The 27630-nt window shown below is 53.8% G+C and overlaps 5 protein-coding genes across 5 annotated transcripts; all 5 read left to right on the top strand.

Annotated features, from left to right (window-relative positions):
- Positions 1-6949: 6949 nt before the first annotated feature.
- On the top strand, positions 6950-7825 carry LBRM_34_4230 (putative 3-demethylubiquinone-9 3-methyltransferase; the record flags this gene model as incomplete). The annotated part of the gene is made up of 1 exon (XM_001568475.1): positions 6950-7825. One exon carries the CDS (start codon positions 6950-6952, stop codon positions 7823-7825), a length of 876 nt encoding a protein of 291 aa, XP_001568525.1.
- Positions 7826-9014: 1189 nt separating this feature from the next.
- LBRM_34_4240 (conserved hypothetical protein) lies at positions 9015-10148 on the top strand (the record flags this gene model as incomplete). Its single annotated transcript, XM_003723186.1, has 1 exon — positions 9015-10148. The coding sequence occupies one exon, from the start codon at positions 9015-9017 to the stop codon at positions 10146-10148; it is 1134 nt and encodes a 377-aa protein (XP_003723234.1).
- A 1536-nt stretch (positions 10149-11684) lies between these two features.
- Positions 11685-12194, top strand: LBRM_34_4250 (conserved hypothetical protein; the record flags this gene model as incomplete). The annotated part of the gene is made up of 1 exon (XM_001568476.1): positions 11685-12194. The coding sequence occupies one exon, from the start codon at positions 11685-11687 to the stop codon at positions 12192-12194; it is 510 nt and encodes a 169-aa protein (XP_001568526.1).
- Positions 12195-14120: 1926 nt separating this feature from the next.
- On the top strand, positions 14121-16559 carry LBRM_34_4260 (conserved hypothetical protein; the record flags this gene model as incomplete). Its single annotated transcript, XM_001568477.2, is given in 3 exon segments — positions 14121-15276; positions 15279-15406; positions 15411-16559. Coding segments are annotated over 3 exon segments (2433 nt in total).
- A 3847-nt stretch (positions 16560-20406) lies between these two features.
- LBRM_34_4270 (hypothetical protein, unknown function) lies at positions 20407-21384 on the top strand (the record flags this gene model as incomplete). Its single annotated transcript, XM_001568478.1, has 1 exon — positions 20407-21384. The coding sequence occupies one exon, from the start codon at positions 20407-20409 to the stop codon at positions 21382-21384; it is 978 nt and encodes a 325-aa protein (XP_001568528.1).
- Between the last annotated feature and the right edge of the window lie 6246 nt (positions 21385-27630).

Below are 27630 nucleotides of genomic sequence, written 5' to 3' on the forward strand. Positions count from 1 at the left end.
GGATCGCCACTGCCGCCACAGACTCGTGGCAACGTCCTGCCCATCGCGCGGCACCAGCGGGCAAGCCGCCCAGCCACGCCCCCCCCCCTCTCCCCGTGACATCGACGACAATGGCAGAGGAGAGCAGCGAGACGCCCGGGCAACAGCGCCGCCATGGAAAGGGTTCCGATATGCGAAAATGCAGGCACTGTGCGCACGCGCTGCCAGCCGCAGCTAGCATGGTGTGGCGCATCGAGGCCTGGCATGCAGGGGTCAGCAGAGCACGCGTGATGGGCGAAAAAGGCGCGAGGGGATGCATGACGAGAGCGCCCCGAGCCACACCATCGGGCCCTCCAGGCTCCGCTGTGGAGAGCCCTCTCCCTCCCTTCCAGCCGTGCTATGGGATGCCCCTGCTTGCAGCGACTGAGGGAGACGTATGGCATGCATGCAGGGCGCAGGGACTCGGAGGTCCCTGACCTGGGGCTGGCCGGCTCCCTCCTCGGGCTCCTCCGGCACGCGCCCGGCGAGGGGACGGGTAACGAGAAGGCGAGCCCGCTGGATGCGTGGCCCGATGGGACGGCGGGGCGGTTTCTCCCAAGCGGCCGAGATTTAGCCGTGGCAAAGGGGTTGGCAAGCTGCGATTGCATGCGTACGGCCGTGGACGTGTAGGCAGCGGAGGGGGTCGCTGAGACTGGAAGGAGGACGGGGTGATGGTGCGGTGTGTCCCTGTGTGCGCACGTGTATGTGCAATGCCTCTGTGTGTCTGTGTTTTCTTACGCTGTGCTTTTTGATTTTTTATCTCAGTTTACCTCTTGCTTGTGCTCAGTCTCCGCTCACTCAACCTTTCACAGCTTCCGTGAAGGGAGTCTTACTGTGTGTGAGGGTGTTGGAGGGTCTGAAAACGCATAGATAGAAGGGTGTGTCTTGAGGAGAAGACGTGGTGGCCGAAGCAATCTGCATAACAACACACATCGACGCACGGAGTAACTCATTATGAGGGGCGCTCCGGTTTTCTTTCGAAACATGCTGAGTGCACAAAATATATACAAATATCTCTTTTTTTTTTTTGGCTTCAATTCGAGGGAGGACGATAGAGGAGAGCTGCATGATGACTATCGAATCCTGCCCAGTTTCCTTTCCACTCTTCACGCCCCTCCCGTTTGTTTTTGTAGGTTTTATCGTTTTGCCTCGTGCGCGTGGGAGAGTGTTGGTGTGTGTGTGTGTGTGTGTGCGCTTGGCGTAGTGCGTGTGTTGGTCGGATTTTGTCTTGGCGTGGTCGAGGAGATTTTTGCCTCTTCACTTTTGTGCGACACACCCACCGATCAGGAGAAGAGAAGGACAAGTGTGTTTTTGCTGCTGCTTTTTGTTTTCGTTTTCTCTTCATGTTCTTCGAGTCCGCCCTCCCTGACAAAATACCCTAACCCGGGCTTTGTGCCGGTTGTGTGCAATGCGTGGGTACGTGCATGTGGGGAGTGTCATCTCGGTCCCTCTGTTGTCTCCTGAGGTGCCCTACACTTCTTGTTGCCGTTGTCTTCATCACATGGTTGTCGTCTCTCCCTTCTTCCGTGTGGCACTGCATCTCTTTCGGCCTCCATCGCGCATTCACCTCGCTTTTATTATCGGAAAGCCTCCGTTGATGCCAGTTGCCTTGTTTCCTCAGCTTTTTTTTTCTTTTTTTTTGTTTGACTTCATGTCGTCAATTCGCGTTTGTGTTTTCTCTTTATTCTGTGTGTGACGTTTACCCTCTTCTCGGCTGCTTGGATTCTCTATTCATTCTTCTCTCTGTATTTTCCTTCTGCATTCTCCTTGCACATTCCAATGCCTCGAGTCAACAAGAGTAGAAGCAAAGAGAGTTGTAGGACACGGAAAAACGCAAGCGTTCAGGAAACGAATAGGGTGGAAGCTCTTATGCCGACCAAAGATTCACGTACGTTAGCATTGTGGCATTCAGTGCAGCAGAGTATGGTGAATGCTTTATGTTTGAAATCAGCTTTCCGCGTCGCTACGTGTGTGTGTGCACGCCTGTGCCTGGTTTGGTTGCTCTTCGGTTTCTTTTTTTTCTTTGTTTCTTAAGCGGCAACTCTTGTTGCACGAATGCATCGACTCTTGTAAGCGTGAAGAGTGTTTAGATGTGTTGGGGGAGAGAGCTGAGTAGCTAGGGAGAGACTCCGTGGTAGAGGTCGTGTGAGTCGCTTTGACTTACTTTTTTCTTTTTCTTGTACCTCAAAGAGGCTCCCCCCTTTTCGTTGCCCACTCTCCTGCGTTCCTCACTATCGTCCTCTAGGACTTAGCTATGCGCAAGTGGGCAGGGTTGTATGCGTGGGTGTGAAGGAGCTCCCCCTCTTTCCCCTCTTTTTTTTTTGCGCCTAAACGTCTGCTGTCTCTCTCTCTACTGTGCTTGTTGTTGGTAGTTTTCACTTGCTCGTGCTAGGCTTTTTTTTTCTCTGTTTCCTTCTTTTACTTTGTCCGCCATTTGTTCTTCCCCCTGATGGAGATGATGGCGTTTTGTGTACACCCTTCTCCATCATTGCCCCCCCTTTTTTCTCACAGGTGCAGAAGCCGTACCCCATTGGCGGTCTCCTTTCTTTTGCTCTCTTTTGTATCCACTCCTGCGTTTATCTTTCCGCCTTTACCGAAGCACTACCCAAGGCAAGTCATACAGGCACAGAGACGTGATTTAAGTATCGTCGTTGCGGTCTTCCCTCCCCCCCCTTCTCTGTCTTTGCCTTTCTTCTTTCTCGTACGGGGATCTTTCGCGGGTGATTTCCAATCTGTAGGTACGCCGTTGGATTTCATCATTCGCGCGTTCCCCCTTCCTTCTCTTTCTCAACTTCCGAAAGAAAGCGCATTTTTTTTTTCTTTTCACCACCATTTCTCATGAACGTAAATTCTATCCCTTTTCTGTTGCTTTCTCTCTCCACTCCGAACCTCTTCGTTCTTCCTCTTTTTTTTTTTTGTTACCTCTTCACATGTCCTTTCTTTCAGGGATTTCCCCCTTTTCTGGTGCGGTTCGTGACCCACCCTGTCTTTCCTTTACTCCTTTTGAATGCCGGATAACAGACATGCCCGCGCACATCCTTCTTCTTCCGAAGAAAGACGGAGGTGGCCAAGGACACCAGCACACATAACATCTCTACTGAATTGGTGGCTGGTGTGTCTCATCCCCCATGCCCTACCAAGTCTCTTTTTCCCCTTTACGTCCACTTTGTGTGTGTGTGCGCGCTTTCTCCCCCACGCCATGAATGTTGTGTTTGCATGCGCCATGTGGGCGTATTTACTGTCTCCGAATCTCTATACGTCGCTTCTGATTCTTTTTTTATTTTTTGTTCTGGGGCCCGTTGGCATTCACCATGTTGTTAGCCTCGCACACGCATCCAACGTGGTTTGCAAGCGGTGCTTGCCAGATAACTCAAAGAGATGCGAAAGAAAAAAAGACCATCACTATCGTTTTCTCTCTATTCTTCGTTGTATTTCATGATGTTTTGTGCTTCTGTACTCTTCACTCTTGCCGACTGCGCTTATTTTGTGTGAGGCTCCCGTGTTCATACCATGGAACTCAAGCTGCCCACTTGTTCCGTTCTTATACAGATGTGGTCTGTGCTGGTCATCTTTTCGTCCTATGCACGCGTGTGAGGAGCGCTCTCGTGCCTTGTGGCTGCTGGCTCTTGTTGATCAAGTGAGCTGCTCTTACTTTTTGTTGTTGCAAAAGTGCTTAAACATCTGAAATTTCTGCTGCTCTCTTAACCAGTTTTTCCCTTCCCTCACCGCTTTCCAGGTGCATTTTTCTTTTTATCCCTCCCCCTCCTCCTCCCCCTCCTTGTGACTCTCGATATCAAGGAAGTACACGAGAGGCTGCCGAAACCACAAAGAACGAAGGTACATTCCACACACGTAACCAATTTGATGCTGTGGTGCCTAGAGGCCTCTCACCAACACTCTTTACCCCGCTGCTTGTTACATGTTTTTCTTTGATTTGTTACTCTGGGTTATCATCATGCTTACATGTAATCATTTTGCTTGTCTTCTCCGCGTTTCACTTCATGTGATACTCTTTTAGTGTCGCTTTTTTTTTCTTTCTTTCGTTTCTGCAGAGCACTCTTTAAGTTTTTTTTTGTGTGTGGGCCTTTGCCCACCTGATACGGAAAGAGTCGCGGCTCGATTACCTACGCAGAAATAGCAAAAGGGACCCAATCAACTGCTCCCCTATTGTATCTCTCATCGTGTTTCTTTTTTTTTCGTCTCTCCATTTTTGCTCTTCTCTCTCCTCTCACCCCTGCTGGACTGTCTTTCTTGAATAAGGTGGTTCTTGTTCTGATGTTCTTGTGTGTATGTTTTTTTTTGTCTTGGCTTGCTTCCCTTTCCTTTTCTCACGGTCAAGCCGAAATGCACTCTGTAAGAGCAAGTGAGGAAGACGGATGAGTTTGAGAGTCGATCGGGGTATATTCGTACGGTACGCCAAGAGCAGGATCTTGCGTTTGTTGAAGTCAATTCAGTGGAAGGCATCTCACAGCATGCCATCACCCCCCTCCCCCGATCTCTTGTATTCGCACCTACTACTCTTTTTCAGGCGTGACCACCCCCCTTGCTACCACTAGCGGCTCAAACGCTCCGCAGAGGCCTCAGTTCACCTCGCTCCCGAACTCTTCCCCTCCCCCTCGCCCACCGACCAACCCACGCAGGGTAGTTTTCTATTTTCCTGTGATTTCTGCCGCGCCTCATCTGCGGATCATTTTCCTCTCTCTTGTAACTCTGAGCGTCTGAACAACGAAAAACCGTTACCGCCAAAAAAGTAGCCTTCTGCCAGTGGCCTTTCGTCCCCCTCACGAAACGTGCCGGGCTCTTCGTATGTGATCAAGTCGATCCTCCATAGTCATGTGTGAAATTGTATAGGAAGTGGCTCCGTGGTGTGATGCATTGGAGCCAGCGCTTTGCGTCAGCACGAGACTTTGCAGCTGATCTAAATGTTGCCTATTCATTTCCACCTCTTCCTCGTTTCGCCACATTATTAAGCTACTCATCCCCTCTACACTTTTCACCTCTTCGGCTCGCCTCTTGTCTTTCCTCTCTTTTTCCTGATTGCGATCGTTTGTGCGTGCGCATGAATGTTCCCATGTTCTTCCCTCCCCCCTCTAGTCTCGTCGCGAGTCTGCAAGACATTGCGAAAGGCTTCTTGAACTCACAGTGGAGCAAGCACGCTCCTCTGGCCCTTTCTGTTGCTCTGCTCGTTGCCCTTTTGTTTTTCGAACTGATACCAACTGGTATTCAGTGCACTAAGCGTTTCACTTTCATCACGTTAGCAAGCACTGCGGCTCTCACTTATGCGATGCCTCTCATCCTTTTCACTACGTCCTCCGCAGCTCAAGCGGGGACTCGATGTGTCTTTGCTCTCGTTTCTAAAGCGCCCATTCTGTCATTCTAAATGAGCTAAACGCTTCTATACCTGTCGGCAAATCACGCTCCCCTAGCATCATGCAAGGTAGCTGTTGACACGCGCTACAGCAATCCGCCGACTCGGTCCTATTAGCACGGTCACTTGCCTAAACTGTACCCACCTCACACTCCGCAGGCCTCCCCACAGCCGCTTCCGCTATGCCGGTCGCCACCTGGTGCATCCCTCGCGGTGGCTCAGACACCCCCCAACACCAGTTGGGCACAGAGGGCCGAGCGGGATACGCACGCGCCACACTGGCACGCTGCCCATCCTATGAGTGGCACAAGCGCGTTCGCTGTCGCAGCTCGTTCCGACGCCACGCCATCCAGGACCTGGCCGCCGACATCAGCAGCACTACATCGCTCCGACCTCCCCATGTCGTAGGCACTTGATCCTGCGACCACCGGCTGTGGTTCGGGATTTGGCAGGGGTAGGGACTGCTTGGATTCCTTACGCAGGGCGGGAGTACGGAGGCCTGGGTACCGAACTGAGGTGCCCCTCGTCATCACCGGCGAGCACAGGAGAAAGCAACGCGGAAAAGGGAGGTGGGGTGTCGCACTGAGTGCAAGTGAACTGCCATCCACTTGCCTACACATACGCACACACGTACATGCGTGCACATGCACGTTTTAGTATTTGGATTAGTACTCACTGGGATGGCTGGTTGTTTGTTTTGATTCGGTTCTCTTTGCCTGCTCTCTGCCCACGTTCCTTTGGCTTGTGCCGCTGGTCGCCTCTCTCCCTTTCTGTTTCTTGCGGTGGATGGTGCGCGGCTTGGTGGTACAAAGCGAGCCGTGGCGTGTACTTCTGCCGATGAATTCATTGTTTACCTACCGAATCCGTCACAGCAGGGGGGGGGGAACAAAAATGTGTTTGCTTCCAGACAAGAAAGAAAAAAGCTGAGAGAGTACTGAAAAGAGACTTCTCTTGTACCGGACAGAACGCCGTGTATATGCCGAGGCCTGTTGGCAGCCTCTTTCCCAATAGCAAGGCAGCCACGAGGGATACGAGCGATGGGGTAAAGGAATGAGCAACCACATGCCAACCTGGTTTGTGTGTTATGTTGAGCGTGTCCAACCTAGCGGCCATTCGAGCCGGGATCGAAGCTCTGTACTTCTCTCCTTGAACGTCACGGAAGCGAGGCAACTGTGTTATCTTCGTAGTAATGTAGCGATGTTGCCTTTTTCCCCCACGCACCCTCTCTTTATTTGTTTGTGTGCCTCTCCTATCAGCATGCCAAAGTTCATTGAGGGCAGCAGAGGCTCTGGAATCTGTGCTGCCGTCTACGAATATTTTTATTACTTTTTGTTCCCGAGAAGCTTCAGTACGTGCAGCGTCTTCTGATCGGGGTGATGGAGATATGGACGGAACAGGTGTGAAGTTTGCTTCCCCATTTCGACTTGTTGTGCGCGTGAACTCGCCCTCTCCACCTCGCGCAACTCGTGCGCAACAAGAGTGAAAAGCCTGTGTTCTCGCACCTGTATCCTTCGTTTTCTCTTTTTTTTCACTCACTATAGCTTCTCCGCCATGTCAGCCGGCATGAAGGGTGTCGCTGCGGATGAGGTGGCGAAGTTCGCTGCACTGCAGAAACACTGGTGGGATCCGACAGGACCGCTGCGCTCTTTGCATCTCTTGAACCCGATCCGTGTGAGCTACGTGAACGACATTGTACGGTCGTATGCTAAGGCCGGCGGCAGCTTGACCGATGCGTCGATCGGTCTCCTCGGCAGCCACGGAATCACACCGCAACATCAAATTCTGGATGTCGGTTGCGGCGGCGGTATTCTGGCCGAGAGCTTAGCTCGTATTGGGGGCACCGTCACCGGCATCGACGCCTGCGCTGAGTCCATCGAGGTTGCGGAGAAGCGTCGTCAGGAAATGGCTGCAAATTTCGGTGCCTCCTCCTCGCCCTCCAACTGGTCCCAGCGGCTTTCCTACCGCCACGTCTCTCTCTTTGACATTGTGGAGCAGGAGAAGCAGCAGTTTGACATAGTCGTGGCGAGTGAAGTAATCGAGCACGTGAGTGATGCACGCGCGTTTCTGCAGGCCCTCTGTGAGGCGACGAGGCCTGGTGGGCTTCTCTTCTTGTCAACCATAGACAAGTCACTGACGACTGCCATCGTGTACATCGGGGTGGCGGAGATGCTCACAGGCTTCGTGGAGCCAGGCACGCACGACTGGCGGAAATTTATTCCGCCGGATGACGTCACCGCGTTTGCACAGCGCTTCAGCGTGCGCAAGGTGGACCAACACTACATCGTCACTTACCCTGATTTCTTTCAGTCCGCCGTTTCGGGCGACTTCCAGGTAAACTTTTGCCTTTCGAATAGCGTGAACACAGGGCATTACTTCTGGGCAGGCCGTAAGTCCCCTCAGACAGAAGAGAAAAGGGCAACCATGCCTCCTGGCGGATGATAGGTGCCACACGTACGTGAGCACTGCAGAACGAACTTTCACTGCACTCCCATGAATAGCCGTACAAGTCAATCTGAATCCTACACGCAGCATGCCAACGTTGTTTCTCCTCAGCGGCTGCGTTTTCGCGCGCGTGTGCGTGTGCCGTATCTTACGTGGCCACCTCTAGGTAACGCTTGGCCTCCATTCAAAGGGGAGGGTTGTTTTCTCCAGCGGCCCCCCCCTCGCATGGTGTCGAACGCCATAGTGAGAGCCGAAGAAAGTACAGCTTCTCTACATCAAGGCAAACGACCAAGCGGAAAAAACGACGAAAGAACAGGCAGTAGAGGTGGCAAACCTTTCTCTCCGTGCGTGCTCACACGGCGCTGCGTCGGTCTTTACACAGACTGAACTTTCCACCTTCCCATTCCATTATTATTATTTTTACTCTCGGTGTTCTCTTACGTCGAAAAGACTCTTGACTCGCGTGAAGCATGCGGACTCTCGCCCACGGAAACAGAGAGCGCATGCGGCGCCTTTCAGCAAGCATGAGTGGTGGTGACTCACAGGAAACGTAGGTGCACCCATGTAATGCTACTGAGAAGTTGAGTTAGTTTCTCGCTGCGGCCTTGTACAGGATGTGCATGCGGCGTAACGTGATGGCTTCGTTGTCACACGGCGTTGCTCATGTGCGTTCCAAGACGAGTTCCCTTTAGCGGTTTCCTTCACGTCCCTTCATTCGCCTTCTCCTAACTCCCCCCCCCTTTTGCTTCGTGCGTCGCATTGGCTTCCATAAACATGTCAATGATGAGCACACAACACGACTATTCTCACTTATCTTGCGGAGTAGTTTGAGATTGCCGGACTGAGTCGATATACCCTATCACACGCCTACACACCCACAATACCAAGCTGACTTTTCTTCTTTTTTTTTTTTTACTCGTATTCTGCTGCATTTTTGTGCACCCTCCCTCTCCAGACGCTCTCGCTTGGGTGGAGTCATTAAGTCCGTTGGTGCTACTTCACTGAGAAAAATTCACCAGTTTGATTCCGTCTTTCTCTTACACTCGTTTGAGGCGAGCACGTGAGCCGAGGCGACAGGAGCGCTGTGAACGGTCATCTCCATCTGCGTGGACTTCCCCTTTCCTCGCATCCACGCCCATAAAAACAAAACAAAACACGGCTCTATTCAAGGCAATTTTACCCCACAATGTCCTCTAGTATCTCATCTCCGCTGCTTCTGGAGGCGGAGGTCGCGCCAGCACCTCACGGCACTATCCGCTTTGAGGATCTCGGTGAGCCCGTTCAACGTCTCCTGCGATCCCTAAAGGGGGACGTTAGTGATGAGGATATGGCATTACTCGAGTATGTATCCGTGAGGGACATGGCAAAGATCTACAGCGAAATGGCGACGGATCGCCACGTCGAAGAGATTTGGCTGGAACTCCGGAGTGCACTGCAGGCCCGTAAGGAGAAGATGGCGCGTCGAGAGGCAGAGTTGGCGGAAAAGCAGCGCGCGCTTGAGGCGGATCAGAGGGCTGAGGAAGAGCGGCTACGACAGCAGCTGGAGGAGGAAGAGCGCGAACGCATCGCTTCTGAGGAAGCACGGCACCAACGACGCGAGGATCGCCGGCGACTCCGAGCGGAGAAGGCCGCTGCTGCGGCAGCTGCGGAGGAAGAGGTAGCTGCGCAGGCGGCAGCCGCGGCGGAGGAAGCAGCGGAGGAGGCTGCCGCAGCTGCCGAGGAGGCAGAACGGCAGCGAAGGGCAGAAAAGAAGCGCAAGCGCCGCGAGGCTCGCGCACGTGAGCTGCAGGAGGAGAAGGACGCCCTCGCCGCTGAACGCGCCTCCCACGAGGCAAAAAAAAAGCAGAAGTCTTTGAACCAGCAGAAAGACTGGAGTGAGTTTGTGCAGAGTCATCCTCTCGAGTACGCGCAGTCAGACTTGGTGGACGGTGCGCAGCAGCAGCTACCCACCGTGATTGAGCAGAAGGAGCTGAGGCACACTCTCAACGCCCCTCCTGTTGTGTCAGAGAAGCTGCTCAGCCGTACCTACACCCCGGCATGCGGGGCATGTGGTAGCCGCTTTGATCGCCCGCCACGTGAGTGGAACTGCCCAATGTGTAATCGGCGCTACGGGAAGACAGTGAAGGTCTGGCAGCCGGACAACGACACGGACAACTGCATGATGTGCAAAGAGCCCATCGGGCGATGGTCAAGGCATCACTGCCGCAACTGCGGTCGACTCGTCTGCGCCAACTGCTCTGAAAAGAGAGCCATCATCGAAGACTTGGGCTACGACATACCGGCGCGCGTCTGCTACGACTGCTACCGCTTGCGGCCGTAGTCAAGAAGCTTCACGAGGGTCTTCGGAAAAGAAGCGATTAGCAGCAGCACAGCGCCTCACTCTCCACAGTGGGGTCGCTCCCACCCCGCACCGCTGTCTTTTTGTGTCTGACTCTTCGACCGGCCCGGATGTACTCTCTGTACCCATGCGCACACGTGTGAATTCACCCCCCCCCCCCCGCATGCTTGCAGGCGTACCTCAGCTGCTCTTTCTCTCTCCCCCCTCCTCGTGCGCACCTTCTTGCAACTTCGTGCTTTTGCTCTTGACTATATCATCCCGCTCACGCCCATTTTACAGCTGCGAGACTGTTGTCTCTGGAGTCACGTTGGATGACTCATGGAGCTACGCGCGCTGACAATTCTTCTCGAGGTCCTTCTTCATTGTACTTGACGGCCTGCGTCAGTGTCGGCGCTGCCCTTTAGTTCGTCGTGGATGAGCTGCACGACAAGAAGAGAGTACGGTGCACAAATATGAGTCTGGTCCTTACAGGGTGAGTTCTCTGTTTTTCAGCCTCTTTGTCAGCGTACGTGTTGACGGGTGGTTTCTTTGTCAAAGGAAAACAACTCCCCCGCAAAAAAAAAAGCACCAGGCGCTCGCAAGCCTATTGTGTATGGTGTTCGTTGTGTGTCACTAGGAGGTAAAGCACCTCTGGTTGTTGTCCTCGCCCCCCCCTCCCCTTCTCTTCACGCTGCTGGTTTTGGGTGCCGACCACGCGCGTCCGTTTGTATTCATTTTGATTCGTATCTTTTGAAGCATTGCTGTCTTGTTTGCCGTGTTCTTTCCTCGAATACCGCGTGCCTTCTTCCGCATCCTTCGCCTTTTCCTTGAAAGAAGGGGTTATGTCTCCCGAGGTGGCATACGTGTTAGTGTGTGTGCTCTTTTTTCCATTTTTCTGCTTTACATTACGGTTGCCCTCTTGTTTGTTGCGTTTTTTTTTTTTTGCGTGAAGCACCTGCATCTCTAACTCTCTCACTCATGCTCTTCTCGGCACTGCATCTCTCGCGCGTGAAGCGGTCACTCAATTTGCATCACTGCAGAAGGAAGGAGAGCAGAAAAAAAAATGTCGGCCACCATGTTCACCGGGCCCGAGTTCTCCCATTAGTCACATATACGCGCAGATGCGATGTTGTCGGTTTTTTGGTGTCATTGGCAATGCAGAACGCCGGTCGCTGTGCCGCTGGGGTACGCCAAGGAGCGTCAAACCGAACGAAAATAGCACGTGTACCATGCTAAGCAGCGCAACTCTGCTTCTATTTCAATCAATCACCTTCCCCATGCTGACTGGAATCTCCACCAACGGTGTTTGCCGCTCTATTTCTCTCTCAATTCTTTTGCCTTTTCCTTGTTTTCGCTGAGATCAGGATTTGGAGGGGGATATCTCGGCTACATACTCATTCAGGTGTATTGCTTGACTTGCGTGCCGTGTCTCTCTTTGTTTCTCTTTCTTTCGCTCTGTGCGATTCCTCTGCTGTGCTTGCCGTGGTCTTTAGAAGACTGTATCGTAACACATCGGCCACCATCCTCTGTTTTGTAGTAATGGATCAGCTCGCCGTCTCTGTTAGCTCCTTCGTCCACTGCATCGAGGAGCTGCGCCTCCCAGTGGTGCCGTACGGCACGTACATCAAGGCTGTCTGTATTGGCATCCCCCTTGCTGTGCTGGCGCACGACACGGCCGAGTACTGGCTGCCTACCAAGACCCGTATTCCGGTACTCTCGTGGTTCGTGCGCAAGTGGCGCCAGAACCCCGAGACGAAGCACGTACATCTCCGGGCGATTCGCAATTTGGTTCTCTTTGCGTTCTTTGTCGTGCTCCGCATGGACGGCGCGGCGAACGAGGAGGCGGAGCCATCTGACTACGTCTCCCAGCGACTGACGAGTGCGTCGGGACAACGCGCGGTGAACCAGGAGATCTACAAGTCACGCCGAGTCGCCTTCAACGCTGCTACAGCCGTGCTCGGAGAGGAAGAGATGAACATAGAAGGTGTACAGCAGCAGCGTGACGCTGTGCTGCGCCGCCGCCGTCTCCACGACCCCAACGTGGCGTAAAGCACGACTACCACGTTCGCGAATGCCCTACGACAGAGGCATGTTAGCGCATTGAGCACTGCTGTTATTTTCGCGTGTGGACTGAGCTCGTCGCTGTTGGTGACACCGTCTTCCGTTTCTCTTGCTGTCGTGTATAAGCAGCGAGAAGGGGGAGGGGTGAAGTAGTGCTGGGGGCGTTGATCGGCGCTCTTTTTGTTCCATTCCGATCTTGTGCACAGCGTTCCCCTTTGCAGACAGCCGGTGCTACGCAAGTCGCAACAGAAATCGAGCTTCACAGAATCACTGTTGAGGCGACATTCCCCTCCAAAGCTGCCGCAGGCCCTTTGGCGGTTTCGGCTTGTGGTAGCCTGCGTATGTGGGTTTTGTTTGTTGCCCAGATACTAGCGGTTGTGGTGAGATCCAGGGAAGTCCAAAAAGAGTAGGGGAGAAACGCAGTGGCTGTTTTGTTGGGTGAGTGTTTCGCTGGTTGTTGCTCCGTCTCTTTTTTTTTTACTATTATTCCTCTCATATACTAAGCTACGACTTAATTTTTAACTGAGGGAAAGGCGTGATTGTGCTCCTCTTTTCTCTTTCCCATCTCTCCGTTGTCACAGTTACTTTCCTCCATTTCTTACCGCGTGCCTCTGCCTCTGAGCGACTGTGATGAGGCTTCTTTGCAGGTGGTAAACTAGACAAGTGCGAAAGGAGCAGGAAAAAAGGGGAGACATTCTGCAGAATACATCGGCACACAGAAGTACGCAGTCATCCGTAATCTCCTCGACGGATGGCGGCCTTTGGATCTTTTATGTGTGTGTCTGTGGGAGTCTTTTGCAAGCAAGTCGAGGAATGCCGCCGCACAAATAGCGGCAAAGAAGGCAAGCAGTCGCTTGTCATTGTCTATCGTCTTCGTGAAAATGACAACAGCACAGATGCAAACGTGAGCGGGCCTGCGATGCCCTATCATCTCTGTATTGGATCGCTCCCACTCGGTATTGTGGCGCGAGTTGCAGGAACAACGACCGCATGACCACAGTGAGCTGTTTCTTTTTACTCACTCTTCCTCTCTCTCTTCTTCGCCCTCTCCCCCCCCCCCCGCTGCCCTCCGATTAAGCGGTGAGGGAGCTGAGCTCAAACCCACAACACAAAGTGCCCCCCCCCCCCTCCCGGCTGTCCCTGTGCCTGTGTCTGCGTGCGTGTGTGGCATTGCGTCTTTTTGCTGCTCTTCCCACGCACCCGACGTGCCCTGCCCGCAAGAGGTTCACTAAATTTGTGCCTACTCGAGAACTGGCTCGCCTTACCACCGTTTTTTTTTCCTTTGACTCGAGGAAGTCATCGGCGCATTCTTATCGTCTTGGTACGACGCCAGTGGCAGCGTACAGACAGCCAATACACCCATCCACACACACAACGATACAATCCAAAGCACCCATAGAGATACTTTCTCCTTTCTCTTCCTTTTACTTCTCCCCCGCCTTCCCCTTCTTCCTATCTACGGTGTTGTTGGCCGCCATCTTTGCACACCCCTTTTTTGTTTGCGGTTGCTGCTGGCTCTCGGAGGTTTTCTTCTGCGCGCTCACTGTTGTGGGAGTGCCATCTTTTTCATAGATTTATACAGTACTGTGTGCTCCCGTTCGAGTTGCCGCTATCCTTGATCCCTCTCTCTCCATTCACTTCGCCACGCGCGAGCGGCGCAGAGTTTTGGAGAGGTGTACGCGTGTACATGGGGGTTCCTTGCATCCGTGGTCGAACACACCCGCGCCAACCAATACGTAATTATAGAACTTAGGAGCAGTACGTTCCGCTCGGACATCCTGGCAGAAGGCAGGTGTTTCTCAGTCTCTTGCGTATGTGCTGCTGTTCTTTCTCTAGCTTTTGCTCATCATCTGAATTCTCTCAGAACGAACACGAACAAAAAGCGAAGGCAAACGCTCACACACGCACACCGAGATGATCCACAGCTACCACCAAAGCTCCAGTGTGATGAGCACGGAGGACGGCAGTAGCTCTACTGTGTTTGGAAATCCTCGAATAGAGCAGCGACGTCGGCACGTGCAGCAGCAGCACCTACCACGTCTGCCCTGTAGTTGCGAACCTTTCTCGGAGACACTTCAGTCGTCCTTCAAAGCACGACAGGACCCTATCGCAGAGTATGAGCCACGACGCAACGGCGAGGGCAGTAATCCCATGTTGCTCAGAAATGAAGGAGGCCGCTCAAACATGCCGCACGTGGAGGGAATGGAAGGCGGTGCGATATCCCCGCCCTCCATGCGCACAGCACGCACGGACTTGCCCGCCCTGGCGTCACCGAAGACCTCGGCTGAGGAGTCGCGGGCCCTCCTAGAAACGGTAGTGGCGGTGTCGACGAAGATGCCTCCACACGAGCCGCAGGTGCGCCCCCTTGGTGTGTATGTGCGCACCAGCCGCGGCGGCCCCAACGGGGTGACGCGTGTCGTTCTCGTGAGATTGACCGACCCCAGCGATCCCTTCTTTTTGTTTGAGCTGGAACTTCTCGAGGACGACTACAGCGCCTTTAAGCAGCGCCTGGAGCTGCTCGTTGACTTTCATGGCTTCCCGCGCTACCTGGTCGGCATGCTGCGCGACATCGCTGACGGCGCTTCCGCCTATGAGTTGTCCTTTGTGCTGAACAATGCTGCAGTAGGTGACTCAAACCGAGGGACGCTTCGAGTGCTAGAGACGACGGACTTCAAAACTGTAGAGCATATTTCACTCGTGCTGCTACGACAGGGGGACGCTGGCCTCAAGCGGTACCTCGCCGAGCGTTTTCAACACTACGAGCAGTCGTTTCGTGCCTCGGAGGCTTCCCGTATTGCCATCACGGCGGAGCTAAAGGAGAGGATTGATGACCTGCAGGTGGCAAACGACGCGCTGCGTGCTCGTCTGCGCAAGACCGAGGAAGAGATGCGATTTATGACGACAGACGCAGAGAAGGAGCAGCTGGTCGCGCTGAACCGGCTGCGCGACCACCACACGAAGGAGATGAATGGCACTCGCGAATCATTTGACAAAAAAATCGAGCAGCTCTCGCACGCCTTGGAGGAGAAGACACGTCAGCTGCGCGACACGACCAACGAAAAGGATGCTGCCATGGCAGAGGCACGCGCTCGCACCTCAGACCTGGAGGCCACGGTGACCTCGCTTCAGTCACACCTGCGCAGTGCACAGGACACGGTGGGGGTGCAGACCAAGGAGCTTGTGGCTTTGCGGGAGATAAATGATGAGCTGGCGAACTTTAAGGCGGAGGCAACAAAGGCAATGTCAGAGAATGAGCTCAACTACGTGACGCTGGCGGAGCGGCTCCGCGGCACCAGCACCGCACTGCAGAGTCGAGAAGAGAAGTTGGCCGCACTGCAGGCACACTACGAGAAACAGGACGAGTACATTCGTATTTTGGCCGAGCAGAACAAGCAGCAGGCAGACCACGTCCGCGAGGCGGAGAAAAATCTGGACAAGGCCCATCACATCATCGCAAACCAGCTACAGGCTATCAAAAATGCGAAGGATCGCTATCACATTGCAATGGATCAGCTGCGGAGTCAGGAGACGCTTCTGCAGGAACGCGAAGGTGCCGCGCGCCGGCAGCAGGAGGAACTAATGGCAGCGACGGAGCGTGTCCAAGAGCTGCTGCGCAAAAACAGCGACCTGCGTGAGCAGCTGGAGACCATCAACAACGCTCGCGAGCAGCTGGTGCAGGAGGTGAAGCTGAGTCAGCAGGCACTGCTGCGTCTACAACAGACGACAAGCATCAACGGGCGTCACTGGGGCGTGCTTAGCTCAGCGTATCAGAGTAGAGAGGGAGCAGCCACTGGGGTGTCCACTTTGGATGCCACGGCGGGGGCGGGGTCGACTGACTTCATGCGTGAGTTTGGCGCGAATGCGCACGTGTTGAACCTGCCGGGGTACCGCAGCCTCAACCTCCCCTTCCGCAGTAGTGTCTATCGCTCCACATGCCTGGGAAAGACCGGACTAGTCGCTGCGTCAGGCGCGCTGTCGCCTTCGAGCACGGGAGCGGTAGCTGACGGCGTGACAGTGACAGAACGACCATCGCTCTTCGCCACGAAGGCGGCTTCTCCGTCCCCGGTGCACAGTAGCCAGGAGCGCGCCGGCAGCGCCGAAACGGCCGGCCTGACTGAGCCGCATGGCCGGGGAAGCATGTCGTCACTGAGCAAGACAGAGCGAACCAGCGGCACCGCGGCCGCTTCAGCGTCACAACTTCCTGTGAAGTCCGCCTCTCTGAATAAACAATCGTCACACATGGGCCGCTCTTCATTCAACGGCTTGGCAGTGAAGTCCTTCTTAGGCGGAGAAGACGCATCGCAGCGAGCGGCGGTGACTGCAGGCCCGGCACTAGAGAGCGCCTACTTTTAGGCCCCAGGCTGTGGACACTGCATGCATTGAGACAGCGGCCATTGGGAGAAGGAAACAGCGGTGGAAGAGGACTGAAACGCAAGGAGGAGAAGCGCGCATATATATATATATATATATCCATACAATCCCTGGGATGCGCTGCGATGGGAGGGTTCGCCGTTCTTTATTCTCCCACCCCCAATCATCCTGACCTACCGCCTCTGCACTTGCGTTCTCCTCGCCCTTACAATGGCCTCACATACGCCGCTGTCCGTGTGAATGGCCGTTGTTGCTCTCGTTCTTGTCTGGTATCGTCCTCTGTTCTGTTCTTTTTTTGGGGGGGGGGTGAGGGTGGGGTGGGGTGGGGATTCTTTCCTTCCTCTCATCGGCACCCCGTACTACGTCAGCGAATAGAGGACGCGGACCACCACAGAGAGGGCCAGGAGTCGGGTGCACTGCAGAAGGATATTCACAGGTAGGTTCCCCCACTCGTGGTCATCGACCCGTCGTCCCGTGCTCATTCGCTTGCAATTTGTTGACAAGGTCTGTCATAGAACAAAGAAAATGAAAAGAATAAAAAGAGGGAAGGGGCGCAGAACGAAGAAGGCGCTCTCCTTTTGACCAGGGCTGGCCGGTAGACGAACACGTGCGCGGCTCAGCAGAAGCTGGACAAAGTAGGCACGCATTCTCCTAGCCGCTGTAGGCAACCGTCGTGGTATGCTCTCTCTACCGCGCCATGCGTACTTCACTCTCCCCAGTCCCCCTCTGGAGCCGTGGATGCCGCGCCTCAGGTACAAAGCGAAGCTTGGTCTCCGTGCCGCTGGGCACGATGTGTACTCGCTTTACCGTGGTTTCGATCACGAAAAGGGTACGCTGTTTAACCAGCTGTGGTCTGTGGAGATGCTCATCGCCCAGTGTTCTTCTTCGACACTTGGACGCTGCAGCTCTCTTCTATTGCCCCTTTATCGTACGCACCTCTCTCCCTTTCTCCCTTCCCTTTCCCTCTTTCCTTCGTTGAACCTTTTGCGATTCACCAACGCAACGCTGTCGTCATGCTACGCTTTGCGCCCAGCTGTCCGACTCTCTCCCGCCACTCCCCACTACTGTCCTTCTGCCCCGATATTCAAGGACTGCTTCTCTTGTTCTACTTCTTTAAGATCTGTTCATTGTGCGCGTGCCTGTGTCAGCGTGTGTGGGCCTTTGTCGTAGGCTCGTTCTCTCTGTCCACCTCTTTTCTCGATCTCACTCAGTACTTGGCTGCCGTGGTGTGCTTCATTTCCCTTCAATCTTTCCTACACCCCCTACGGCGACTCCTTTCTCTGTCGTCGTCTTTTTACCTGTGCTTGCTCTAGGTTATTTGCATTTTTCATGTATAGAACGGAGAAAGAAGCCGAACCACCATCTCGCCTCCTCTGCCTCCATTCCTCATTCTTCTGCAGTAAGCAGTAGTCCGCTGCCCACCACCACCCCTTCTCCATCCCAAAGGCCACACCACACACAGAGACACGCCTCCCCCACCTCTCCCCACGTGGCCACCTGTTTCCGCTTGGTGAAACGCACCAGGGCTCAGTACTTTGCTCCCATCTCTCTCTCTCTGTGTGTTTACGTGTGTCCGTGTAGGAGGGACGATTTTAAGGAAAGACTAAGCGAGGGCAAGGAACGTCGCTTCCCCGCCTTGTCAAGGTGATTATTTTCCTTTTACTAGTGCCGGCTTTGTGTCTGCACTTCTGATCAGGTGCTCTGAAACTTCAACGCCCTCTCCCTCTCCCTTTTACTCCCTCATCGCTTTCCTCTCCGTGTTGACCGTAGCGTTGCTGCCCTTCTGTGTGTGTGTGTGTGGGGGGAGGTGTCGCCATTGAACTCGCACGGCACTGCGGGCGCCCTTTCGTTGCGTTCTTCCAGCCTGTGCATGCATGCTGAAAGAAGGTGACTGGAGGACGGGGTAGTGAGGCGTTTTTTCCCTCTTAACGGAGAGCACCAACACACACATATATATATAAAGGGGGTGGGACATATTTGAGGAGCTGCTCGGTGGATTCCAACACATAGGCAGCGAAAAGACTTAGTATTCACGTGCTTCTCGAAAAAAAAAAATAAGCAGCCGATAGGCACAAGAGTACACACGCACGCTTTCATTTTGTGTGGACGCCTCGTTCATTTCTGCAGAAGCACGCCCATCTTTGTTTGTTGCTGGTGTGTTGTGTATAAAAGGCGCTGAGCTCGTGTTTCTCTTCGCTTTGCTGTCGTTTTTTTTTTTGTTCTTTCAGTCTCTCTTAATCGAAGACTCTCTCGTGAACCTCCGCATCGTCAAGTGAGTGTGTCACGAAACAAACCTATTTGCTGCTCGTACAAGAGAACGAAACGCACACACTCACACACACACATCCAGAGCGAGAAACATTTCTCTTTTTCTTGAGGCCCCGCTCTAAGCGCGTGTATTCCAACACAGAGCCGAGGAGACTCCTTCGCCGGTCATTGTAAAGGAGCCGCCGCTTTCTTTTTCGTTCAGTTGTGCTTGTCAGTGCTGGAGCGTGTTGTGTGTGCGCGTCGGCTTATGTTGCGTGCCCTCTCTTTGTTGCCCCTCTTCTTTCTCTATTGGAGTGTCCCCTCTTCTGGATTCCGCTTATCTTTCGTTTTCTTCACCTTTTATTTTTCGTTTACGTCTCCTTCATTTCACCCCCCTCTCTCTCTCTCTCTTTTGTCATTACACGCGCCTCCGCTCTTCAACACCTTCGAAGACACTACGCCGTGACTTCAGCTCCTTCACGCCCGAGAGAACAAAGCCAGTGACCTTCATTGGTAGCGCCACCAACTTCTCTCCCCCTCCTGCTTCTCTCTCAACTCAATCACGATTCAGGGTGCATTTCTTCGTGGTTTCCCCCTTTGCTGTTCTCTGTGGGCTGTGTCACTTTCTATTGCCTGAGTGTGTTGCGCGCGCTCTCTCTGTTTCTCTTTCTTTTCCTCTTTTGAAGGCCTCCGTTCAGCTCTATTCTATTTTTGTTTTCCATTGGAGGGAGAGTGCATACGAATTGTGTCCTCTGCACGGTATATCGGGGTGGTGAAGAACCGTGGTTTTCCTATTTCTTTGTTTTCCTCCTTTTCTCTTCGGTGTGTCTCCATCATAAGACTTTGAATCGCCGGATCCATCCAAGCTGGTACACTGTGTTAGGTTGTCGTTGAGGTAGCACGCAAGGCTGGGGGTATTTTCCTCTTTTTTTTTCTTTTGGTGTTCTCTACTGGTATCTGATTTCGATTGTGTACCTTTGGCGTCCTTTGCAGTCTCCTGAGTCTTTAATCTAACTTACCCTCTCCCTCTCTTCTTATTCACCTTCTTCCACGTCTACGCATAACAACGTGCTGGCTTGTTAGTGTGAAACGAGCGGGGAGGAGAAAACACCAGGGCGGGTCATATTACGCAGACAGGTATCATACGTCCGTCTCAGCACCACTGCCGTCAACGAAGAATACACAGAGCAGCTAAGCGGGAGAACATATAAATTTTTGTTTCTTTTTGACGCTGTTTGTTCAACTAAGTTCCTTTGTTCTATTATTTTTCGAGGATTTCCGTGTTCTCTCCCCCACCCACACACACACACACGGCTATCTTGCGAAGGACTTGTGCTTGTTTAGGTGTGTCCGCCTCTCTGGACGCGCCTCGGGATCCCACTCAGCGTAACCGTCTCACAGCGCGCCTTTTACCCGCTCGGAAGCCGCTCCCGTCGCTTTTTTGTTTGCTTGCTTCACAATTCATCTTTTCCTTCCACTTTTTTTGTGCCAACTGACAGAAAGTGCACAAAAGTCCTGTCCAACCCCCCCCCCACCCTCACACTTTCACAAGCGCGAAGGTCAAGGTGCCACAGTTAGAGCGATGGGAGGCATTCAGTCAGCCGTGACATCGACTCGGCTCTCCTTTGATCTCCTGGGCTACAGTCATGGTCTCGAAGAGCTCATCTTGTTGTACTGGTGGGTGATTGTGCTCGCCAATCTCGTGCTCTTTGCATTTGCGAAGCACTCGCTCAAGTGCTGGGAGCTGCGCCAGGATCGGCGTCGGCTGCAGTGCTGCTACATGCGTCACTGCCAACGCCTTCATGCGGCACGGGAGTTGAATTCTAGGACAACAGACTTCTCACACAGTGCACAGGCTGAGGGAGCAGCAGCATCAACACGTACTACGCCAACGACCTCTTCGCCGTCAAGCAAAGAGCTGACCGAGACAGGGACAGCGACAAACTTCACCGTTGACTCCATCAGCAAGAGGGAAAACACGAAGCTCAGGCACCCTCTCTATGCTCCGATCGTACTAAAGGCAGACGAAGATATCCCATCACCAAAGGTAGCCGATCTGACTGCAGAGGCTGTTCTACACAGCAGTCGAAATGAGCCACATGGGGCGACTGCGGCTGTGCAGACAAATGATTCTCGCCCACCGTCGTTGTTGCTTAAAGTCCACTCCGCCACTTCTGACCTCTCATTCTCGTCGTCGCTATCCTCGACAGCGCAGCCAACCAACTCGGCAACGAAGTGGCTGCTGAATAGGTTCGGCTTCATGTCGTCCGGGATGAGCCAAGGCAGCGAGGACAGATTTGATATTTGCCGGCACAGCAACAGCAGCGACAGACTCTCCCGGCTGAGCAACTGCTGCCCACGTTACAGCGAGGACGAGCAGCGTCTGATTGATAAGAAGCGGCAGGAAAATGTACATGCGTGGATGGAGGCGAAGCGCGCCTTAGTGCTAACTGAGTCGCTTGCAGCGGGCTCTCGTGGAGTGACACCGTTGTCCTCAGTCAGTAGGTGCACCATGCCGCCGTGCGAAAAAGAGGCAATGAAGACTGAGCTTGTCTCTTGAGAGGCAGAGACTCAACGCGGTAAGCACGGAGACCCTCCTTATCCACTAATCAGTTTCGTTTCAGGCCCCTTGATGATGCTGATCGCCTTACCATCGTATCCGAATTCAGTTCTCACTCTTTGTGGGGAAGCTAAGCGAGCTGCAGCCCGCCATCGGGCACGAATCCGGACTCCTGGCGTCGACGAAGATGTCTGGGCTGGCGCTGTGCAAAAGAAGCATGCGGCCACCATGACGTGAGTATCAACTCATTCCAAATTCTCTCGATGATTCGAGAGTTAGGCGCGTCCGTCAACTCCTACCTTTTCTTTCTCCAATACGCCAAGCTAGGAGCTCTTTGTGCACCGGCACGTGGTTGCCCACGAGCCCCTCGCGCTGGACAGACTCACCATTGTGAGAGACATGCCGATTCAGGAGAGGGGCGGATCGCCACTGCCGCCACAGACTCGTGGCAACGTCCTGCCCATCGCGCGGCACCAGCGGGCAAGCCGCCCAGCCACGTCCCCCCCCCCCCTCTCCCCGTGACATCGACGACAATGGCAGAGGAGAGCAGCGAGACGCCCGGGCAACAGCGCCGCCATGGAAAGGGTTCCGATATGCGAAAATGCAGGCACTGTGCGCACGCGCTGCCAGCCGCAGCTAGCATGGTGTGGCGCATCGAGGCCTGGCATGCAGGGGTCAGCAGAGCACGCGTGATGGGCGAAAAAGGCGCGAGGGGATGCATGACGAGAGCGCCCCGAGCCACACCATCGGGCCCTCCAGGCTCCGCTGTGGAGAGCCCTCTCCCTCCCTTCTAGCCGTGCTATGGGATGCCCCTGCTTGCAGCGACTGAGGGAGACGTATGGCATGCATGCAGGGCGCAGGGACTCGGAGGTCCCTGACCTGGGGCTGGCCGGCTCCCTCCTCGGGCTCCTCCGGCACGCGCCCGGCGAGGGGACGGGTAACGAGAAGGCGAGCCCGCTGGATGCGTGGCCCGATGGGACGGCGGGGCGGTTTCTCCCAAGCGGCCGAGATTTAGCCGTGGCAAAGGGGTTGGCGAGCTGCGATTGCATGCGTACGGCTGTGGACGTGCTCGCAGCGGAGGGGGTCGCTGAGACTGGAAGGAGGACGGGGTGATGGTGCGGTGTGTCCCTGTGTGCGCACGTGTATGTGCAATGCCTCTGTGTGTCTGTGTTTTCTTACGCTGTCGTGTAGTATAGCAGCGAAGCTGAGAGAAAGCTGAGCGTGGTGTAGAGGAGCCGAAACGGCTCGTAATCATGTTGCACTTTGAAGCGACAGCTCTGCCGTTTGCTAGAGCATAGTGTCTCCTACCCTCTTCCATGTGTGTTGCCGACGGCAAAAGACACGAGTGGAATGACGGATGGGAGGGCGTTAATTGATGAGTGAACGAGCCGGTCTTTTCCTTCTCGGTTTCTCCTTGGCGCGGAGTGGAGTTTTTGTGTGAAATGAAGGCATGCAAGTGGGGGGCACATGTGCACTTTGGCAGGGCATTGTGAACCTGATGTGGCCTATGGCTTTTCAGGGTATATATATATATATTTCTTGCACTGCGCCTTGGCATGGTGCTAAACAGTATCCCCGGAAGAGCTTTTTCCTTTTTACGCTGACGTGAAGAAGAAGCCGCCGAGAAAAGACTGCTGAGGCGCTGACGTGGGCGGTGATGGTTGATGGGTAAGTTGGGTGGGGGTGTTTTAGATTGTCATGCTGCCTGGCTTCACTATCACATTCCTTGCTAATAGGGCCCTTCTTTGTGATGTGTTCTCAGGGGCTCTAGAAGAGGGAGTGTTTCTGGTAAACAGCGGTGGTCGGCTGCCGCTGCTTTGTTTACGCCCCCCCCCCACGTGTACCTTTCGCCACCTCCCATTGCCGTAACCTCACCCTATTCACTTTCTTCGATTCTTTGTTCTTCATCTCCATCAGTATATTCCATTGGCGCCAAGGGTATTTCTATTTAATTCCCTCCTCTCCCCTGCTTCCTCCTATTATGAAGTATAGCAGTAGCACGAGTGGGACTGATGCATTTTTTTTTTCTTTTCACAGTAAATGACATGAACGCTCTCCTCCTCGTTGTTTTTTCCTTCTCCTTTCTTGGCTGTTTTCTCTTGCTGCGAGTCAGATTCAGTCACCACTGTGTGCCAGTAAGGCCACACAGAGAGGTCCGCACGCGAGTGTGCGTCTATGTTTGCGTGTGCCTCAGTCTAGGGAATGAGTGTCATCTTTACCTGCGGCAGCAGGCAGTCGTTGTTGCTATTTAACAACCGACTTCTCTCACTTCTTTTTTTTTTGGGGGGGGGGGTGGGGGTTCTTTCGCTGTTCAGAAGTGCCCCACCACCCCCACTTATATGTAGACACACAGAAATAAACAAAAGCGACTACAACTCCTTAACACACTTTGCTCTTCCTCTTACCTTTGATCCTGGCGTCGTGTGAAGTGAAGGGGCTGTGCAGCATCTTCATTTGTTCTTCGGTAGTTCCTCTTCCCTTCAGTGTACGCTTGCATACAGGTGTGTGTGTGTGTGTGCTTCAACGGACGGAGGAACGGGACCCTGCTTGTTTCGTTTTCTGCCATTCTTGTCTGGGCCGTTATTCCGCACGTCTTTCTCTGGCGCTCCCCCTTTGTGTGTTTTGTGTTGTGCTTGTTCGGCGTGAATGTGCGCGTATGCCCCCGTTCCATTGCTCCTTTTGCTCTCCCCCTTTTCAGCACTTCCGCGTTGCCTCCTTTACCCCCACCTCAAGTTGCAACGCCACGCCTACGTGTGTTGGCGCGCGGCGTCTGTTTCTCGTGGCGATGCGACTCGTCTTCAATGTATCTTCGACTAGTGTTGCCGATGCCGGCAATTCCAATCCTTTTTTTTTACCTTTTTTTTTCTTTAGGCTAGCTAGTAGACTAGTGGATGCTTTGCACAGCGTACGTGACTTCTGTGGTGTTTGTGTGTGTATCTGCCGGTCGGTGTGCTCTTCTTTTATGTGAGTGTTCGTCGGACATGGGTTGCTGTTGCTTCGCTTCGCCCCGCTAAGCGCGTTGAGTAGGAGAAAGTGCAGAGGAAAGCTGGAAAGTCGAACCCATCCGCCTGTGTGCACTCGCCATTTCTGTTGATTTGTTGTGTTTCGTGTTCCTGTTTCCTTTCTTCGAAGCTGCATGATCATCCGGCTCACCACTCCGCTCCTCGGCAGCTCTTCCTCCTCAGGGCTCATTCTGTTCTCTCCCTCCTTGCATACGTGTGCGTGTGTGTGGGTGTATAGTGAACGAATCGAGTTGCACTCATGTGTGTTTATCTTTGTCTTCTCCTGCAATGTGTACCCGAACGTAATACGCCATTCCTCCATACACACCGAACTCAATGCGCAGCGAGCAGCATGCCCCTTACCTCGCCGCCTTCTTCTGACGTCCTTTCTCGCTTCGCTGACTGTGTCTGTCTGTCTGTCTTTGTGCGCTCAGTGAAGCTGAGGATGCACTGACGCGTTAGTGCCCGTGGCACCTCTCTCATGCATGACGGCTCCCTACCATCGCATCCCGACCAAATCGCAAATTGCGCTCCCATTCTTTTTTTTTTCAGTTACCCATTCCCAACGGTGACTGCCTTCCTCGTCATATACCGCCTTCCTCTCGTTCTCTCATATGACGACGCGTGTAGAGTGCAGAGGTCACTGAAACCAGCCTCTTTCATTAGTACCGGGGTGCACATGCCAGTTGTCTTTCTCACTAAAGGCGTGACCTGTTCTTCGGTGAAACAACACCGTTCGCATTCTCGATCGTGATGCCGACGAGGGGGTCTGCAGAAGGGCGGACCACCGTTGCGCGTTCTTGCCCGCTGTCTCGAACAAATGTGTGGCTCATCGCAGTGCTGCTACACAGAAGGGGGAGGAAGCAGACAAACATGCTTCCACACCTTCTCCTCTTCCGTAGCTACGACTGATCGATGCGAACTGCATTTCGATGTTTTTTTTTGCCTGGTTGTCTGTTGAGCACCGATGAAAGGTGCACAGCCAGCATGGCACACGCAGGCATACCACCTTTATCAGGGCAGTGATGCCGCTGCGTCTTCAGCGTCGAAGTCCACCAGCATCCCACTAATGCTGCTAAGCAACATTGATTTGATGTTCGACGTGTACGCTTTGGATACGGCGTTAGGGAGCCCGTCACACAAAAATGTCTGGCACCACCAACGATGATGCTCGTGCCCATCGCTGCCTCGGCCAGCAGGAACAGTTTCTTGACCTCAGCAGACTGAGTGTTACACGTCGAAGCGGATGTCAGCTCTTTTTCACAAGAAGGGGGAGGCATAGGTGGAGTCAGAAGCAAGTGCGTCGCTTCGTAGAGGAGTCGCCGATCCAACGCAGCTGCACTCCATCGGCACGTTTCACATGGGAGCCCTTTGCGCGTAGGGACCGAGTGACTACAGTGCCACGCTAACCCTCTTTTCCAATGTTAGTAGGTAGTTCGGTGACACCTGACCGTCGTCGCTCACCAACCTCAGCGAGGTGACGGAGCTGGAGGGAGAAGTCAAAGGTGGTGTTGACGACCTCAGTCCACACCAGCGAGTCGCCGCCGCCTTGTATCCTCCTTTGCAATTAGTGGGCAAACTTTCGTACTCCCCATGGTGAGGTCTGGGTGCCATGCTCAGTCCTGAGAGCATGTGTGCTGCGACTGAGCGAGTGACTTCCGATACTCGAGCAGCAGTGCCGGCTGAGCGAGGTGGATGTGCTAGTCATTGGCTTCAAGCCAGAACTGTAGCTAGCAAAGAGGCCAACCCTCTGCGTGCATGAGGACACTCAAAACAGGAATCTGGCACCAGTAGCTAGCAGTTAGCTACAGGCACGATGTAAACTATTCCTCGACCTGCTCGTCGCCATCTGGTACGCAGTGTCGCTCTGCGAGAACATGGACGTTTGCTTCTCTGAGGCTAGCTGCAGCAGTGACAGAGGTGCTGGCAACGGCAGCAAGCGGTTTCGCAACATCACGCACTACGTCAGGCGTAGTGGCGGGTCATCTCAGTCGCGCTGTACGTGCGTTGAGTACTGCCACCAACCAGAGGAGCATTGCCGGTCGCTTGAAAAGGACAGGGTGATGCACCACAGCCCATGTGTGCCGCGGTTTCTTCTCGTCTGACGCAACGGGCTGCGAGGTTTCTGTGTCGAAGGAGTTGCCGTGGTGGAGGAAGGGATAGAGAGCAAGTTGTGTGTCGTGTTAGAGTCAGCACTGCTCTCTTTGGTGGCCGTTGTGCTGATGGTGGTGCCTGGCTTCTCATACTCCCGCCTAGTTGGTGTGGTGCAGTCGTGCCGAAGCCCCCAGACGGCATGGAGCTGAACCGGCTTGAATCTTCTCTACCTGCGTATGTGCGTGCAACCTCAGCGATACGACCCTCCTTTCCTCTGTGCTCTCTCCTCGTCGTTTCTGGTCATCATCTCTGTCTCTTGGGTAATGGAGCGTGGTGGACGCGTTTGGGGTTCTGCTGTGGTCGGTTTCTTCTCGGAGATGCTCTGTCGTTGCGCTAACCACTCCTCTTTGCGTCTTTTCGTCCTTCCAATATATTTTTTTGTTTGTTTTGTTCCTTGGCGCATTACCGAAGCACTTCTTCTGGGGTTTACGACGTGTCTTATTGCTGCTCTAGAGGAGTGCCGTTGCCCTCTTCTTTCTGCTTCCTCCCTTTTTGGTTTGTTGTTGTTGTTGGTTTCTCATGGCTTGTGCTGCTTGTTTGCCGATTCATTTGTGGCGATTCCTGAGGATTTTCAGTCGCAGTCTCTCTGACTTGCGCTGTTGAACCTTTTCTCGTAGCCGTGCGATCCCGCTTAGCGCCGCACCACAAAGAGGACAGGCAGCCACGAAAAAAAAAAAAAGGGAACGTCTCCCTCACTTGCGCAGAGCCACGTCCATCGCGTGCGAGAATGGAACCCCCCCTCCCCCTCCCCCTCCCTTCCCCCCCCCCCTCCAAAGAAAAGTGAAAAGAGTTATAAAGAAGAACCAGAAGAAACACACGTACACACACACGCGAGGAAAAATATCGAAATTTTTAACGCTCAATACGGGCCTCTCTCTTTCTTGCTCTTCGCTGTGCGCTATGTGTTGCCTCTGTCTGCACTAACACATGCGAACACAACAACAAAAAGGGGAGAGGAAAGGGAGGACCAACCGCCAGAGTGCACCAGTGCCATTTCTGCGAGGCGCACAGGAATGCACAACAGGAAGGCGCGCTTCACCTTTAGCTGACGTCATCGTCGTTTTCTCCTCGGGTGTTTACACAGCCGTGC

The sequence above is a fragment of the Leishmania braziliensis genome, chromosome 35 (assembly GCF_000002845.2).
Source record: "Leishmania braziliensis MHOM/BR/75/M2904 complete genome, chromosome 35".
Taxonomy (NCBI): Eukaryota; Euglenozoa; class Kinetoplastea; order Trypanosomatida; family Trypanosomatidae; genus Leishmania; species Leishmania braziliensis.